This window comes from Typopeltis vanoorti, chromosome 11, assembly GCF_054136105.1.
Source record: "Typopeltis vanoorti isolate ZY-2024b chromosome 11, IOZ_Tvanoo_1.0, whole genome shotgun sequence".
Lineage (NCBI taxonomy): Eukaryota > Metazoa > Arthropoda > Arachnida > Uropygi > Thelyphonidae > Typopeltis > Typopeltis vanoorti.
The window spans coordinates 47428215-47447869 of NC_143559.1; the positions used below are offsets into that span (position 1 = coordinate 47428215).

At 32.5% G+C, this 19655-nt stretch overlaps 1 protein-coding gene across 1 annotated transcript; it reads right to left on the minus strand.

The window, feature by feature from the left end:
• Window positions 1-580: 580 nt before the first annotated feature.
• Window positions 581-19655, minus strand: LOC150101533 (cytochrome P450 2J4-like). The gene is made up of 8 exons (XM_090400737.1): window positions 19374-19655; window positions 15589-15716; window positions 13595-13701; window positions 12874-13175; window positions 7364-7479; window positions 3783-4035; window positions 3162-3349; window positions 581-1729 (listed from the first exon to the last, which is right to left on the minus strand). The coding sequence occupies exons 1-8, from the start codon at window positions 19583-19585 to the stop codon at window positions 1551-1553; spliced, it is 1485 nt and encodes a 494-aa protein (XP_090256863.1). The 5' UTR covers window positions 19586-19655; the 3' UTR covers window positions 581-1550.

The window sequence follows — 19655 nt, forward strand, 5'->3', positions numbered from 1 at the left end:
TTCACTGGCGGAACACTAGTAATCATTTTGCGGAACACAAGCCTTTCGGAGAACACCGGTTAAGAACCACGGATTTAGGTATCTAAACGTTTTTACTCTTCTTCTCTTCTTTAGATTATGTTTATTTAATTATGTAATTTCAAGCCTCTCTACTCTGGACGCTAGATATAATAGCAATTGGCTTAACATACTTATCAGAATAACTAGAATTATGAAGAATGTAAAAATTCTAGTCAATTATTAATTCAAGAATTAATAATTAAGTCATAAGTCATTAATAAAGTCATAATTCAAGAATTTCAAGTACATCAACCGTTTCATGCATTCATTGCACTAAATGAAATCCAGATTTATCATATTATATATATGAAAACATAATTTGTGTGGAAGTGTTATTTATGAATCATTTAATATTATTTCAATTAGGTGAAATAAATTGCAAAAATTTAGAACAAAATGCAAAATAGAAAACACAAAACTGCATTTTCAGTTTAGAGTCATTTGTTTTTTGTTTTTCTATTTAAACCTATATTATATCAAAGTTTACAATTTTTAATTTCGTATATGAGCATTTTTAGTTAACGAATGTTGTCTATGTGCAGTGATATAAAAAATAACGGCTGCTGTAGAAATTCAACATATTATTGATGGTGTACATAATCTTATGTACACAATATTAGGCAATTATTATTATTACACAGTTTTTAAAGAAAATAAGCGATAGACAAACAGTTAATCATAGTTTAAGTTATTAAATCTATGATTTACTCACCTTTATTTTATTCATTCGTTTTCATCATTCTTAATTCTTAATTAAGTATTAATATACATAAAGTTCTGTAATAATTATTAATAATAATGAATTATCAAAGACATTAATGACACTTTATCGAGGATTAAGAGGAAAGTGTGAAGTGGAAATTTAGAGATATTAAGAGAAAAGAGAAAAAGTGGATATTAAGAGAAAAGTGGAAAGTTCACTATTTCATTAATGAATGCTGATGAGAACGGCAATTTTTTTTATTGTTATTATTATTTAATTCGCTGCAGTCATTACTTTAATCTTTGAAATATTTGGAGGATTCATTAAAATTATCCATGTTTTTAAAGGAATTCCTATTAGAAAGACTGTAACGTGGAATTTAGAACTTTACGGGAATTTTTTTCAACCCACTTTTAATCTCCAATAATCGATTTTCTGTAGTTGGTGGATTGAGTGGTTTAGACGGAGAGTTGTGGAATAGGTTCCCTCTCACGATGAATCTTTGGACTCCTTGAAGGTGTCACATACGTACAATAATTGCAGAAAAGAAGATATTTAATTCTCATTTAAATAACCATAATAAATTACGATATTATGTAAACAGGATAATATTGACTAATGATAACTCATTTCGTGACTGACTCATTAATGAACAGATTACATGGAACCTAGAATTAAAACTTTCAGCGGTAATTACTGAAGTATGTATTTTAAAATTTAGACTATTTGTACACATTTCTGTATTTTTATATCATACACATCTTCTTTATCCATCATGCCCTGGCAGTTATCTTGGTATAAAGCACAGATTCTGTTTTATAGGCATATAGAAAGTATGCAGTTGTTCGACGTTCATATTTGGTTTCCCACCATCGGGAGATTTCACCACAAAGTGTTGTAATATTGAGGATGCGTACATGAAGATACTCATATAGGCAGCACCTTCTCCTGGACAATTTCGTTTTCCTATAAAGTAAAGGTAAAAATCACGATTTATTATATTTCCTGATCATTGAGTACAAAAGACAAAAAAAGTCTGCCTGGAAAAAAGTATCCTCCTCTTCCATAGTCATACATATCAAGTGATGGAGAGGAGGTTGAACCCAATAAATAAAACAAATAATATATAGCAGCTATAAAACAGTAGAATGATATAAAGTATTCAAAGTACAATATTTAGCTGATGCCTGATTTTACTTCGCAGTGCTTGTTGGTCAGTCTTCTCTTATAATCTTATATCGATAATGTAGGATACAATTTTCCATTTCATCACTTTCCTCTGTGTTAACACAAGCATAAGTTATTTTAAAATTAGGCATAATTATTGAGATCCTTAGGATATTTCTTTCATCGAAGACATTAGAAGTTGTGTTCAACAAAATGATAATTAAAAATTGAGAACGAAGTTTGCGTTTTGACGATGCATTTCATTGTCAACGTTTCCTATATATCTAGAGTAAAATAAAGTGGAGAGCAGACATCACATTTCTTTGCTTCGTTTGCGATTTAGTGATTTTACCTAAGTCCAAGTGGATAGAATTATTGTGGAACAGATCAGGCTTTGTGGATAATGAATTATTTCCGGGAAAAACATGTATGACAGATTTTTCTATATAGCAGGGGAAATAATAAATCTCTTCGAAAAAACACCTTGTCCATCTTTTTCATATTTCAGTGTTAATTATATCTATGTTTGCATTCTCTTCTTGAGTATGTCATCTTGTGACAAAGCTCCGGGTTCTCTAATGACCATCAGGAAGCGACTGCAAATATTTCGATTCTAGCCATTCAGTAATAGAGTTTGCAGCAGGTTGTTCGGGTTAGACAATGTATTCCGCATGGAAAAGATTTTTAACACTTAAAATTAATTTCCGTTTTAGTCCTTCTCTTACAAACCGTTAAAATCACAGGTTTTCGAACAATGATATTTGTGATACACTTAAGGAACGCAAGATGACTTTAATTCTTTCCAATACTCTTCATTGTATAAATTGAATCATAGGTATATCCATAGCCATCGATGTATCTCGGAATGAAGATGACCGTGAGGTAAGATGCTGTTGACGTAAAAGTTTGCAGTCAGGATTTCTTTCTCGAACTAAGTAAAAAAAAATCACTGTCACGATTTCTCCCTCTTTCAGTTATTCTTCGAATGACTGAATCACGCACACACGCATACACATGTGCCTTATTTGTGTGTGTATTTAAAATAAAATATTTATTTTAAAATTATTTTAAAAAATAACTTAGAAAACCGAACATCAAAATTTCTCTTCTACGTATATTAAACCTTGATTAGACAAGTCTGGAAGTAAAAATATTATAGCATGAATTATCAGAGTCATAAATAATTTCATAATATAGTTAACTAAACAATAGAAAACATGTCAAAATGTACCTATACTGAATGCTAGATAAGCATCTGACTTAAGAACTGTATTTTTTCTTTCGTTAAGAAATCTCTCTGGACGGAATTCTGTGGGATTTTCAAACACTTCGGGATTCATGTGAGCACCGTACAGGAGAGGAACCAAAAATGTTCCTTTTGGAATAAAGTAGTCTCCGATTGTTGAGTCTGTAGAAGTACTAAAAGAATTTAAAAAATAGTTAGTTTTAAAATTGCTAAGTTTATTTTACAGGTTGTTCATATTTATTTCTCAGGCATTATTTAATATTTTACTGTTAAGTTTCTGTTCTATGAGACGAACATTTATTGTTTAGATAAAAGTCAGAAAGAGAGAGAGAGAGAGAGAGAGAGAGAGAGAGAGAGAGAGAGATGCAATTGTAATCATTGATTTCATAGAAGGCTGCAGAAGTGACTTTTTAATCCTTCAGTAGTAATTCATATACACAGATTATCAATTTCAAGTTAAACACAGTGTCCGTTTAGTTTTATTTACTCTCCATTCATTTTCAAAATAATATATTTTAACCAGTATCATCGTTTGAAGATACACACAGCTTCAAATAACTTCTTGAATTTTTTTTGAAATTCTTGAAAATTAAATACCATACTCACCATCGGAGATCTGCGAAGGTATTTACAGTCAAACGGATAGTTTCTCTAATAGTGGCAACTGTATAAGGCATTGATTTCTGATCTTCCCAGCAAATATCTCTTGAATTTCCTGTAACACTATCTATTTCCTTCTGAATACGTTTCTGGATTTTGGGATTATCGGCCATTCTAAGAAAGAACCACTGAAGGACAATGGTCGGCCCGATTACCCCTGCTAATAAGAAACCTTGTGCATTTCCCTTAAGTGATGGAACTGAAATATCAAAGAAAAATACGTGGCTATTCAAATATACTCTTACACAAATTATTCTACATAACTATTGATATTATAATCCGTTTCACTGCCTTTGATTTTCGTAGATAAATTAAAAATTCTGACTATTAGTTAACACTAAAAGAAGTTCGGTTTCTCTCGAAGTCTTTACGCCCTTGTAGTCAAAATAAAATGTCATATCAAAACTGGTAGGATCTTCCGTATGCCTGGATGATAATAGTAACGTGGTCTGTTTAGAAAGAAGATTCGAATCTATCAATTTGCGAGGAGAATCTTTATATCGACGTTTCTGGGAAAGTACTCATTCAGTCTCCTCATAAGATCATAACTCTTGAGCAGAGAAAGAAATTTACTCCAAAACGTTGGCTTCGTGTCGACACGTTTATATATAGAGAAATTGGTCAGTTTCTGCCATTTTCACGTTCCACTAATTCCATTTTTTCCCATTCAGATAAGCGAAACCGGACACAGGAAACCACATGCAATAAACATACATAAACACGCATTGTCGACCTGGTTATCCGATTGGTTAGCGTATCCGCTCTCCAGCCAAAAGGTTGGCGGTCGGAAGTAGATGGCGTAGGTGTAGATGATGAAGGTAATTGCGTTTGGTGGAGATGGAGTGTTGTAGAGTAGGTGCCCTTTCTCGATGAGTCTTCGAACTCCCTGGAGGTGTTATGTAATAATAATAATACTACTACTACTACTACTACTACTACTACTAATAATAATAATAATAATAATAATAATAATAATACACTGTCGTTATAGCCTTAACTGCTTTAGTATAATTTCGAATAACCAACCAATAGTCTCTGTAATTTGGGTTAGATTAATGTGTATAAAAACTTAATTAAACTATTACCAACAGGAGAATGTCTGGGAGAAGACAAAAGAAGTTAAAAATTACTCAGAAGTTTGATGGTCCTCATATATAGAAAAAATGCCAAAATTGGCTATTATATAAACATTTGTACTTATCTTATTATTCTTGTAATTTTAAGGAAGATCCAACATATTCTCTTCCTTGACGCGGAATTTATTATTGCCAACAGAATATTAATATAAATTTCTCTTCTTATGGTGCTATCTTCTATCGAAGGGCAGCGACCATCTTGGCGAGTAAACTGCGTTCTTGCGTTAATCGGAACAGTTATGCGCTGTTATTTCCTGTCTACGTCTTGATGTTTTCAAACCATGATATTATTTTCTTCCTCTATTCCTTTGCCATCAATTCTTCATACCAAAATAGTATGTAGAATTTGGTATTTACTGTTTCTCATGATGTGGACAAGATATGATGTTTTTTTGTTTCTTGATTATTTGTAGAAGATCTTTAGCTTTATTAGTGGATTTTAAGACATCTTCATTGGTAATATTTTCTGTCCGTGATATCTTTAGCATTCTTCTATATAGCCACATCTCAAAGGCTTCAAATTTTCTTGATAGTTGTCTGCTTCAATATCCATGTTTCAACTTCATAGAGCAGAATAGACCAAATTTCAGCATTCGGCATCTGACTTCCATGTTAAGGTCTTTATTGCAGAATAATGTTCTCATTTTCATGAAGGACTGCGGTGCAACTTCAATCCTTGTCTTTTAATCGACATTGTTTAAAATGTAGAATTTTCTTACATTATATAACATATAATTTATATGTTATAATAAATGATCATCATTATAATACTAATTATGAATTATGAATACAGACCATACTGGTCTGTAGCGACTCATTATCCATCTGATATCCTTGTTTTGAGGTCTACCTGGCCTTCCCTTTACAATTAGTTTAAAATTTATTATTTGTTTAGGATACGTGTGTTGGCCATTCGATTTACATGTTTTATCCATTTTCGTTTATAATTGTTTAATTTTTTCTTCTATTGATTTTGTTTTTAATTCTTTTAAAATATATCGTTCCTTTTTTGGTCTAATAATGCGTATTCTGCAGTTCTTTTCATAAATCTCATTTCACTTGTTTTTATTCTTTGTTTATCTTGTTTACTTATTTCCGATATTTCACTTCAATATAATAATGTTGGCACTGCTAAAATATTGTGTTTCTTTTTGTATATTTCAATTGAGTATTTTATTTATCAGGCCTATAATTTGTAAAAATTATGAAGTTTTTAATTTTGATTTCTTCTCCTTCATATGATAATTCCAATCCAAGATAAATTAAAGTACTTATCTGTTCTATTATTTTAGAACGAAAGAGTGAAAGAGAGAGAGAGAGAGAGAGAGAGAGAGAGAGTGAGAGAGAGAGAGAGAGTGAAAGAGAGAGAGAGAGAGAAAGAAAAAACAATTATTATTTTCAGAACAAAAGAGATTATCTGTAAACGCCCATAAAAGCAACAACTGTATTACTTTTTTTTTTTTTTTGAGTATTAGTTTGAATATTCACATAAACATCTATTTTATAGTTCACGCAGGGAATACAAACAATAATATGAGTAAAAATATAACATGAAATAAAATTAGGTAGTATTTTTATTTCCTTTCATCCAAAATAAAAGAAATTAAAAATAATTAGTCGTAGCAAATAATTAATCCCCAGTAATATAAAGCAGTTCATTAAGTGACCCCTAAGCGAGCTTTGATATTCGACTGTTAGTCTGAGCTGCTGTAGTTTCTAAAAACAACTTATTTAAATACAATGAAAATAAATATCTACAGATTCAGTTGTCAGCGGAAATGATCTATTCGTATTCATTTGTTTGTTATCTTTTAAACAGAGCCACAGAGGCGAAGTGTGTATAGTTCGAAGTGATTAGTCCACGCTAATCCCAAACACAGTACCAACGTAAGAATCTTTGCATAGCATCTCGAATGATAGACTTATCTGAAAGACAAAAGAGTTCACAAACCCCATAATTGTGTGCGTGTATGGAAGGTGAATGACTGATATGAAATTGTTTTCAAAATAGTCGATTTTTTGCGAAATGTAATGTGATATTTAAACTAGCGTAGTATCGTCGGTAATAAAAGATGACAAACAATCCCCAAATAGCATTTTTAAATAATAAACATGTCACTTTTTCACTTGTTTCCTTGACTTTATTATCCTGATTTCTTCAGCTATCACTCTTGAAGAACTACAAGAACAATCAAACAAACAAACAAAATATACAGAAAATATTTTTCGATGAAGGCTTAATACGTATAACTATTATAATTACTGATAACAGTATCTCCTTAAAAGAAATAAACGGAATTAACAAATAAATTCTAAAATAATGAATAATAATTCTAGATATAAACGAGCTGTATTGTAAATAAAAAAAAATATTAAATTTAATAGTATTACCGGTGAGAGATGTGTCCACCTTTCCAGAACGGTTTTCCATTTCATCTAGATACAGACTTAAGAAATCTTCACTCGTTCTACTTCCAGGGTTTACTCTTCGTTCCTCTACTTCCTTTCTATAAGCAATTGTACTCATAATTAATTGTAATCTTAATTCTCTCATTGTTTCCCTATAGTTACAGAAAACTCGATGTGCTTAACTTCCATACTCTTCTCGCACAGTTATAAAAGACATAAATATATTACGAGGAATGTTTCCATTAAGTTGTTATTTTTACAGAAGTCAGAAATTATTCAATCGTATTATTATTATTATTATTATTATTATTATTATTATTATTATTATTATTATTATTATTATTATTATTATTATTATTATATCCAAGGAGTCCAAAGACTCATCAAGGGAGTGCATCAACTTTACGACTCCTCGTCTCACTACTCCTCGTCTCACTACTCCACCAACCTTCATCATCAAACGCCAACGCCATCTACCGCCGACTATCACCACTACTGCTTTCACAGACACGGCAGACTTTTGGCTGGAGAGCGGATACACAAACCATTCGACCAGCCGGCCTGGTTGGGCGAGTGGTTAGTGAATCTGCTTTGTGTGAGAAATGTGAGAAAATTAATTTAATTATGTGATAAATTGTTCGATTGATTACTTAGATTAAGAAAATATTCACACTCATCAAAATGGATTTATCTCTAAAATGAAACTATAGCAGAGTTGAAAAATGTGCAGATTTTTCTGTTAAATTTACATTTTTATAAACATTTTTATAAACATTCGAATAAACATTTTTATATTCACCTCACTGGTATTATCCTTAACAGTGCTGTTATAATGTTATCGAAAATGATACAGTTATCAATTTACGAAGTCGTTTCGGTAAATTCAGGTGACAGATCTTTAACCCAGAAACTGACGTTATGTGAAAAAAAAAAAAAAAAACTCATAAAAATGTGAAATTTTTTGGTATTCTTATCTATTTACAAAACATGACTATTAGACTGGTAACTAAAAACTAGACGGATTTTGATATTATTTTTTATTTTAAAATACGTCGAAATAAAACCAAATGTCTCTTGAGTTTGGGTGTTTGTAATTTTGAATTCGTTCACCTGATAGTTAATGGGAAGTTTCATGAAACTGTATGAGCATAATTCATTTTAATTACATAGTACGCTATCTGTTTAAATTAATATTTGTGTGCCCAGAGAGAATGCAAAAAGTGCTATTTTACAGTTCTATTCTAGAGTGGTTCAATGATATTTTGAAGAAAAGGCAAGTTGTATTTGAAAGAAATACGTTTCATGATATTTAAAATTACGTCATGATTGTTTACTTAATATTGTTGTGAAAGGAAAGTGTCAGAAAGTTTTACTTATTTCCTTATAATATGAAGTTGTGGAAGTTTAGCATGGGATTTTTTATAAAATGTGATTTGTACCCACTAATCTATAGCACATTCCTACCATCGGTGGGATAACGGTTGTTTTTTCACTTTTTATTAAGTTATATATAGGGGGTACAAACCACATTTAAAAAAAGCCAGGGCGATATATATATATATATATATATATATATATATATATATATATATATATATATATATATATATATATATATATATATATATATATATATATATATATATATATATATATATATACAGTATAACTTGGTGTTTAATCCTGTTTCCCAAGAAAGCAAACAAAAAAGTGAAGTTTGCGCCTGCAAGTACTGCAAGTCTAAGGCAACTAATCGCTAAGGTAGCGCCAGTCGAGGCAACTCGTGGTGAAGGTGGATAAAGCTCTGATCACTATTCTTAGTATTTTTCCTCTAATGTAAAGCACATTCCCTTGCGGAGATGTATGATGCTAAACATTAAAGGCAATGGTCACTAAGCATACCGGTTTCGACTTTTGTTGAGGTCTCGTCAGTGTGAGCCAATCCTGAAATGCTAAGTGTGAAGTAATTCAGAGCTGATTATGTATTTTACCAAAACAAGTTGCGACAAGGTGTTTTAACCTTATAAATATAATTAAATATTTAAAATAAATTTAAATAATTTATATATATATATATATATATTTGTAATAAATTTTTTAACTTGGGGATATTGTATATTAGGATAAACAAGTTATTTTATAAATTTTATATAAATTTTATAAACTTGGTTATTTTAACCTCTAATCCCAAGTATGCAAACAATTAAGTTTGCGCCTGAAACAGAGTTCCAGTCCAAAGATGGTACAACACCAGGACAACTCATTGTAAAGGTGGGTAAAGCTCTGATCACTATTCTCAATATTTTCTCATAATGTAAAGCACATCTCACTAGAAGATGTATACTGTAATACATTATGGGTGGGGTCACTACCCAGACCGGTTTCAATCTTTTTTGAGGTCTCCTCAGTGAATAGCTAGACCCTAAATATATAAATAAATTAATGTTATATTAAGGTTCTTATAGTCCTTATAAGGACTGGCTTAAAGGGGCGAAGCAAGAATGCTTTTCATCTTCCCCGTTATCTGTAGAGGACAGTGTAGGGATAAGGTGTTATTGAGCTATTAAAGCTCTGATCATGGCAGGTGGGTAAGAGCAATAGCCAAGCCTCAGTTAGAACTTCATTGGCTAAAGCATTGCCATCCATTACCTTCCAAGAGTATGGTGGCCCACACACCAATCACCATCTATAGGTTTTATTAAAAATATTAACACCTTGTTGCAACTTCTATAGGTAAAGTTGATAAGGCTCCGTATTACTATATTAAGGTTCTTAAAGTTCTTAAAAGAACTAGGAGATGGACTGAGTCCTTGACTCTTTATCCCGTCAACTGAATGAAGAAAATCTGTGTGGATGGGGTGTTATTGAGCTATAGGCTCTAACCATGGCAAGGTAACGGCAATAACTAGAGCCTCAGTTAAAACTTCATTGGCTACAGCATTGTCATCCGCTACCCTAAAGGTCCGGAAAAAGGACTGGGTCTTCCACATCAAACAAAAACCTGTTCTAGGTTAAAGTTCTTATAAGAACTGGGCGATGGACTGAGTCCTTGACTCTTTATCCCGTCATCTGAATGAAGAAAATCTGTGTGGGTGGGGTGTTACTGAGCTAAAAAGCTCTAATCATGACAAGGTAACGGCAATAGCCGAGCCTCAGTTAAAAGTTCATTGGCTATAGCATTGCCATTTGTTACCCGGGAAGTCCTTTCTCTATATTAAGGTTATAGTAATACGGAGCCTTATCAACTTTACCTATAGAAGTTGCAATAAGGTGTTAATATTTTTAATAAAAATCTCTGGAGAAGATATAGATATAATAAATTTTTTAAATTGGGGTTATTATATATTAGGATAACCAAGTTATTTTATAAACTTGGTTATTTTAACTCCTAATCCCAAGCATGCAAACAATTAAGTTTGCACCTGAAAGAGAGTAAAGGTGGGTAAACCTTTACAATGAGTATATATATATATATATATATATATATATATATATATATATATATATATATATATATATATATATATATATATATATATATATATATATATATATATATATATATATAGTTAGCAGCTCCTCCCCGTAAGGCGTCGTAGGCCTTACGGGGAGGAGCCCCCTAGTATATATATATATATATATATATATATATATATATATATATATATATATATATATATATATATATATATATATATATATATATATATATACTAGGGAGCTCCTCCCCGTAAGGCATATATATATATATATATATATACTAGGGGGCTCCTCCCCGTAAGGCCTACGACGCCGAATTTCCCGTATTCAACACTGGTAGGCCGGATCTCCTTGAATTCCGATGATTCGGATTTTGAACACTCGACACATATTATATACAGGGTGTTCGGGATAAATTTGACAGTTTCGTAAGGAAAAAGAAAATCTTCTTTGTATCTATTAAATTTAATGAATTGACAAAAAAACATTACAGGCAGAGTTAATTACAATACTATCAACAAGATTTACTCAAAATAACCACCATTAGCATCGATCACAGCTTCAATTCTGCTTCGGAACCTCGAACAAGCTGATGCTGCAGTCTCCCTGGGAAGGGCTGCAAAAACTGTTTTAATTTTATCCATTAACTGGGCTTTTGTATTACTGGAAGTGCGATTGGTGTCTTTTTTCAACTGCGCCCCATACAAAATAATCCATGGGGTTAAGGTATGGGGAGTTTGGAGGCCAAACATTTGGACTGGTGAAGTCGTAGAAATTTTCAGACAACCATTTTTGACTTTTCCCAGAGGTGTGGCAAGGGGCCGAATCCTGCTGCCATACATACGGCCTACCATTGCCTACCCTTGTTATCCAGGGCTTGACTACAGTTAGCAACTCCACGAACAAAGCCCGAATTCCAATGCCAGGGTTCTTCAACACCTGTTCCTGCAGATTTGCGAGGAATTCTGCTGTACGAACGCAATCAGATCGTCTGCTAGGGATCTTTCTTCTTGCTACATCCTCGTAGTCACCATTGCAAGTCTCTAGTTCATGCCTGATTGTTTTTACTGTATTCAGGGAGCATTGGGCAGCAGTCGTAATATCCTTATTTTGATGGCGGGCACGAATCATCATGATACAAGTTATTCTCTTCCATGATTCAGGTGGGTTCCAGCTATCCATCCTTTCTGACATCTTGTATATGAATGAAGAAGGGTCCAAACTTTTAAATGAAGAGAAGTGTGTGTTAATACATGTAACTTACGGAAAAATATAATTAATTATAAATATGTCAAATTTATCCCGAACACCCTGTATATAAATGCTGCTCCAGAATCTTTGTTCAAAATACCAAATCCATATATCGACCCATTTCCACCACTTGAGGCTCTAGTATAAGGGACAGTGAGACATCCATACCTTGAGGGGGAAGGAGGGCTATTGAATTCAAACCACATTCTGTTTCATAGGGAGCATATACACTAGCTCTGTGGCAACTTGTCCTGCAAAAATAAGCCAGAAAGTCTTGTGTGTTTCTGGAAAGGATTTCATCTATTCTAGATTTTATCTAGATTATACACTTTCCATATTCTTCTAGAAAAGAAGAGAACCGAAATTTCGAATAATACAAAAAAGACTACTAGACAAATCCTGAATTGAAAAGTTTTGTTTAAATCAGTTTACAAAGGTGAGATGAATTTGCACATTGGCTTATGATAAACTTATGATCTTATCTGCTTCTTTCATCAGTTAAATGATCCATCATGCAGCTGGTCTTCAAAGATAAATTAGTGATTGTATAAATACCATGAAGACTATTTTGTCTATTTGCTAATTACTTAGAGTGTTATAGGAAACATCAATAGGAAGAACCCAACTTCGAATTATCAATATCATATCAGCGATTGGTCACATGTGGAAGCAACTCATGCTTAAACAGTGTTTTCAATATATTCATAAGTGTTAAAACGTTTATAAAATGGCAAAATTATGAAATTTAACCTTTTACTTACTCTATCAAGTCGCAATATTTTTGAAAAAGATGTCTATCTTTATCAAATTTCATCCATCCTAAGAATCTGAATAGCTTTAAAAGAAAAGGGAAGTAAATCAGCAATCCAACTTCACCAGAGTATCTCAGTAAGGCCTCTGAAATTTGAATTAATGTAGGCCATAATGGATCATCATAAGATAGCCTCCTTCCGAATATCATCAGCCAGACAGTATTAAGATTAGCTTTGCTCAGGTAATCCTTATAAGCACATGGTTTACCATTGAATTTGCGAATTATTTCCAAAAGTTCATGGACGTCTTCCTGAAAGTAAAGATTCAGTTGTAATAAACTTTCAAAGTTCATTTATAGAAAAAGAATTGCATTAAGCATTCAACTAGCATTTATAATTGATAAGTCTATTATATACTGGATGGAAAATTCATAAATAGTTTTGGAAGCAGCGAGTCATATGATTTAACACTGAAAGAAGACTTTTGCTGCTCTTGGAATGATACAAAGATCTTGCTTTCATAAGCTTCGAATAAAAACAGATTCTTTATAGATATATTAAGAAGATTTCATTTCTTGTTGTAGGTGTATCAAGATTACAATAACCTCCTACGAATAATTATTAAAAATCAAATACAAATATTTGGCTATTATGATGGAAAGAAATTTATTGTTTGACAATAAATATTAAAAAAGTAATTAATAAAATAATGGTCACTTTATTTACGCACATGAACTTCTCTGGAAAATGAAGACTTCCCTAAGCCAATATTTCTCATTAGATGCACAGAAATTCTTCTTTGTTCTTCCCACTCCTTTCCGTTTTTTATGGGAAGCCCTTAACAAATAAGAAACAAATAAATAAAAAACCATTGTCTTACGCTAATTTCAGTCGTGCATATAATAAGTATTTAATAAATTTAAAGCTCTCTAGTGATTGGTTAAGTTAACTACAGCTTACGACATTTAATTATTTAATTCATGTTTATTATTATTATTATTATAAATATTAATATTATTATTATTATTATTAAGAGAAACCTCAAGGGAGTCATGGACTCATTGAAGGAGGCCACATACTACACGCACCACGCACCAGATATCATATTTATTCATGAATTCATTCACACTGCTTGCGCTCACAACATCCAGTGGTAATATATTCGCATAACTAATTGAGAGAATAATCTAGCCATCAGCCCCTTCCTGGTGAGGGATAGATTTTTCCCTCACTCCCTATATTGCAAAATTTCATTTAGTGAAGTCCTTATGACCTTTCAGAAGTTTGTAAGTCTCAATCATATTACCACTCTTCTTCCTGTTTCCTAGTGTCTACAAATTCTCAGTCTGTCATTATTGTCAGCATTCCACATCTCTGATATCATTTGCAACCCTCCTTTGCACTCTGTCCATTATCGCAGAATCACGTCCTGCGAACAATAGTCCAAGTGAGGTATTATCAATGCTTTGGAAAGAGTTTACAATCTTTGCCAAATGGCTCCTGAAATTCAACTTCCTATCTACTAATATCCATATCCTTATATTCCTATATCCCTATCTTTGCATCATCAGCATATAGCTGTATGTTGGTTGTCAAATTCCTTCCCAATACCATTAATGTACAAATTGAATAACAGCGGACCAAGCACTGATCTTGTGGTACACATTATCTCAAACTTTGCAGACTCACATCCCCCGTATGCCACTTTTTGATATCTGTCAGTCAAACATCGTCTTATCCATGCTAATATTCTATAACCTAGACCCATTTTTTTTCAATTTATGCATCAGTCTGCCATGCGGTATTATGTCAAAAGCTTTAGCAAAATCCAAAATTATCCATTATCCTGGTGTGTCGATTTCCCTTGTCTAGTTCAATAGTAACATTGTTACAGATTGAGTGCAAGTTGCTGAAACATGACCTTCCCTTAGTAAACCCATGTTGCTGATTACAAATTAGAAATTCACTGTCATCCCATTTCTTTATGCGAGCACTAACCAATGTTTCCAAAATCTTCACCAGCACTCCTGAGATACTAATTTGGCGATAGTTTGATATATCGGTTTTGCATCACCCTTCTGCAATGGAAGTATCATACATTTCAGCCGAATGTTCTGTGACTCATATTAAACAACCTGGACAAAGGAATAGTCAGTTCATCTGAATACTCCTTTAGTACTCTTATGGTACAGTTATCTAGTGACCAGTAAATAAATTAAGCAGCAGAACACAATGTTTTCTGAATTAATTTACAATTTTAGCTAATTTTTGCTAGCTGGACTAAGATTAGTTAAAAAACGCTGTTTCAAACAAACGTTACCGTTTAAAGCTCTTGAATTTGTGTTAGTTTCTGATATAAATAATGCACAGAAAATGTTGCTTACGCTATAACGAATAAAACATCACTCAGGGCCATCGTTGTTTAAACATGATTTACATGTTTATCCACAATAAACATGTCTGAATGAAACTGCTTGTTGTGCTACAGTAACGTATTGACTTCGCTTACTAAAAAGAGACAAAATATTGCGGACTCTAACCATTGAAAGCTTATTAAGTCTGAGCAAGAAAGCTTTACCTATTAAATTCATCAATGAGGATTTGTATTAGTCGTTGATGAACATCAGAAAGCAAACTAGCAACTCTGTTACGTCGAATGATCTGATACAATAAACTATGATAAAGTCATGAAGACAAGATATTTTTTTGTAAATGATTACGTACCAAATCCATGTGGAATTATTGCCTCGTGGCTTGACGGTGGACGATTTAAGCAGTTCGGATGTGCTAAGAATTCCCGGATTGCTTTGTAATCACACAGAATCACAATACGCTTTGGTCCGAGACGAATGCTAAGGAAGAAACAAAAGATATATATATATATATATATATATATATGTGTGTGTGTGTGTGTGTGTGTGTGTGTGTGTGTGTGTGTGTGTGTGTGTGTGTGTGTGTGTGTGTGTGTGTGTGTGTGTATGTGTGTGTGGAGTCGCATGCCCATTTATGGTACTGGAATATTATTACTTTTCCGGTTGGAACAAAGAAAATGATAAGAATTCGCTCTACTTATTTATAGGCAAGCTCTGTCTAAGAACTGAACATTCATTAGATCGTTAGGCTGTTACCCATTATATATATATATATATATATATGGGGAGAAAAATATATTCTTATTATTTCACGGCAAGCAAAACAGATAAAATTCAAAAAACAGCATCTCATTACAAATGACAATGTTCAATTGGACTGCTTCACATCAGAATCAACCACAGCCACTGACGACTTTTGGGTGCTATTGTCTCATGGCACACCCTGCATCGCCTTTTCGGTGGTTTGAAAGCACTGGAATGCTAAGATGTATATATATATATATATATATAGTTCCAGGTTCATAAATATACGCTCGCTGTCCAAAAAGAAACCGAACTTTTCGAAAACAGAATAAACTAATGCTCTACCTATTGTCTCTTTTTGTTTTCGAAAGCAACCGTCATTAGTGTTGTGTAAAATGTTTATGACATTTGTTTCATTAGAAGCCGAGTTATAGTGCCAAGAATGACAGTATGTTTTCACGAACGGTCGGAAAATGAGTTTCAAACAGAGAGCTGCGATTGACTTTTGTGTTAAACTTGGTAAATATTTTACGGAAACACATCAAATGCTTCAAAAAGCATACGGTGATGAATGCGTATCCCGTAGTTAAGTTCACGAGTTGTTTAAACGATTTCAAAGTGGTCATGAGATACTTGACGACGACGAAAAGCCGGGTCGTCCAAAAACTGGACCTAGCGAAGTTAACATCCAAAAACATCGGATGGTTTTGGGTTTTTCGAAATCAAAGAAAACCTGAAATCATCCGTGAGATTGATTGAAGTGAATTGGGGATTCCAAATCAACTGTGCACAAGTTGACCGACGACCACAAAATATTTCGAGTTGAACACTGCAAGGACCTCATTAAAATCGCTCGTAAGGACTCAAAATTCCATGAAATGATCGCTATTGGTGACGAAACGTGATGTTTTGAGTAAGAGCCGGAAACAAAGCGCCAGAGTGATGAATGGAGACCACCAAAAGAGGGGTATCCGAAAAAAAGTCGCTTGGAGAAGTTTATTTTTGACGACCGACCGTTCTTCAAAACGCACTGTCACTGTTGGCACTATAACTAGGCTTCTAATAAAACAGATGTCATAAACAGTTGACACAACACTAATGAAGGTTGTCGCTGACGACAACGAAAGGATACAACAGGTGGCGCCACTAGTTTCTTCTATTTTCGCAAAGATCGGTTTCTTTTTGGACAGAGGGTGGAGTTCTGGTTATCACCGTTTGTTTACAAACGGTGATAACCAGTTTGTTTATAAACAAGTAAACATAGTTTGTTTACATAGTTTGTTTACAAACAAGCAGCAAGGGTTTTTGTTGGAGAGATTTTAGCCCTTCGCTGTCTCTGAAATGTTGGACTTCAAGCAGATTTATAGAAACTATTATTATCGGAAGGCAATAATAATATGTCATGTGGTTGTATATCGAAACATTTTAAGACGTTTTTAGTAAACAGTTAAGAATTCTGGAATTGCTGTTGAAATATTCAAACTCTCCTTATTATTTATTTTCTCTGGAAAATTTTGTATAAAAGAAGGGTTTATATGAAAGAAAGTAGCAATGTAAATGTTGACGACTGAAGAGTATGTCATTGTTAATATTAATAATAATATACAAAGTTGAATTCTTGTAAGATGGAAAGGTTTTCTCTCTATATACAGACTAAACACTTTTGAGATGGATCTACACTAGCGAATGCAGTGTATTCCATTCATATGCCGTCTACTATGTAGGGGTTGACTACCATGATGTTACTTCATGGTTTACTACTGGCATAACGACATGTGGTGAGGACCCACATATCGTTATGCAACATATTACCGTGTATCCGTGTGTGTGTAGCCGTGCGTGTTTACGGGGGCCAGTTTGCCTGTTCTGAGAGACAAAAAACCCGAGTTTCCTGGTTAAAATATCCATCTACTTTCATATGAGACCGGCTAACTCACCTTTAGTCGAAAGAGAGCAGATAAAGCAGATAATTTATTCCTCACGCCATAGACGAGAATCGAGCACTGATTTCCTACCAACGGGCTTCGTCTATATCAATTGAGCTACTGAGGCTCTCAATGAAGTCCATAAATGTCTACAAAAATGTCAGCATGCATTTCTCATAATTTAGAGAACCGACACCAGAGTGAATAAATACTGCCAGACTATGATTAGTCTTTTCAAAGAGTTGTATGAATAGTTGTTTTAGGTGCCTTTAAAAATTCTATTTTTTATTAATATTTCTTAATTTTTTTTGTTTTATTCGATTTATTTCTATTTATTCAATGTTTTTATTTTATTTTATTTTATTTCTGCCTGATATTATTTATTGTTAATAAATAAAGTTAACTATTTTTTAATCGTGGATTTCACATGAATCAGAGAAAGGACACCAGGATAAACGGAATACCAGAAGACTATTATTAAACATTAATACCACTATTTTTATATTATATTTTATTTTTATTTAGTTATTGTTCATTTTTTATTTCATTTTGTACATGTATTTATTAGTTTTAATTAATAAAATTAAATATTTTGATAAATATACGTGAATACTTATTATTGATGAGTTTTTACAGAAAAGAAATAGAAATTTCTGAATACTCTATCTCATTTTTTTTTACTAGCCTTTATCTTTAATTGAACAGTTATGTTTTTCTGAATATTGTGCAACAATACTTAACAAAGCGTTTGCTTTGTGATATTTCTAACAAATATCTTTGTTATACGTCTTGGGAAAGAAATTCATAAATTCGGTCTCTTTCACAGTCTAAAGTACAAACTTCTTATCAGCCAGCGATAAATAGAATCAAATTAAGAAATAAGCTTTTTTTTTTTCTTCTTATTTAAAACCTTAACTTTTATTACAAAGTAAAAGAAACTAATCTTCTACAAACGATGTTTTATTCATTTGTTTAAGATTCCTTACATTTAACATATAAATGTAATGAATCTCAATCCCTTAGGTTTTCACTAATTGAAACCACTCGATGAAAATCTTGTGAGTTCATTCATAAATTAATTGTTACCATTTGTAAACTTGATAATCTGGAATTTTTTTAATGACTAGGTTCAACTTTATAATTACAATACTTAATGATAAATATAAAACATTTATAAACATTATAATGTTATATAAACTTTATTAAATATTCCTGTTATTGAAAAAAAATCGATAGTGTTGCTATCCATTTTTGCTCAGATTTAAACTCTTCGGAATAAAATCACTTAAAACAGATTATTGCAGAATAATATTTCTTTTCGGTTTATATGGATATCATAACATATAAAGGTAAGATTTCATCTTTTTTAAATTAGAATCTCAATTTCTATTGTTACAAATGAGATGTCATTTTGTTTCACGATAATGTACGTTTTCACAATAAAATGTGAAATTCTAAGCAATATTACCTGAATATGTTTCCGTATTTCTTGGATAGCTCATAAAATTTCAAATGAGGCTCTTGACCAAATAAAAAGATATTTCCTAAAAACGGAAGTCCTGATGGACCTGGAGGAAACCCTTTAGGATTTCGTGAACTTTTCCATATGAATAGCACTAGAAGACTTATTACAATCGACAGCAGTAATTGCTGAGTGGAGAGTATTGTTTCATAAAACATGCTTGCATTAAGTGTGACTTCTCACTAGTAAAAAATGGAAACGAAATTGCTCTAACACTTTAACAGCTCG

Excerpts from the sequence above, each read along its gene's own strand:
- LOC150101533 (XM_090400737.1), bottom strand. The coding sequence starts at position 19,585 with ATGTTTTATGAAACAATACTCTCCACTCAGCAATTACTGCTGTCGATT. Across the intron at positions 7,480-12,873 it reads AAATATTGCGACTTGATAGA|AAAGGAAGTAGAGGAACGAA; the intron begins GTAAGTAAAAGG and ends AATTGCTTATAG. Across the intron at positions 1,730-3,161 it reads TTATCTAGCATTCAGTATAG|GAAAACGAAATTGTCCAGGA; the intron begins GTACATTTTGAC and ends TTTACTTTATAG.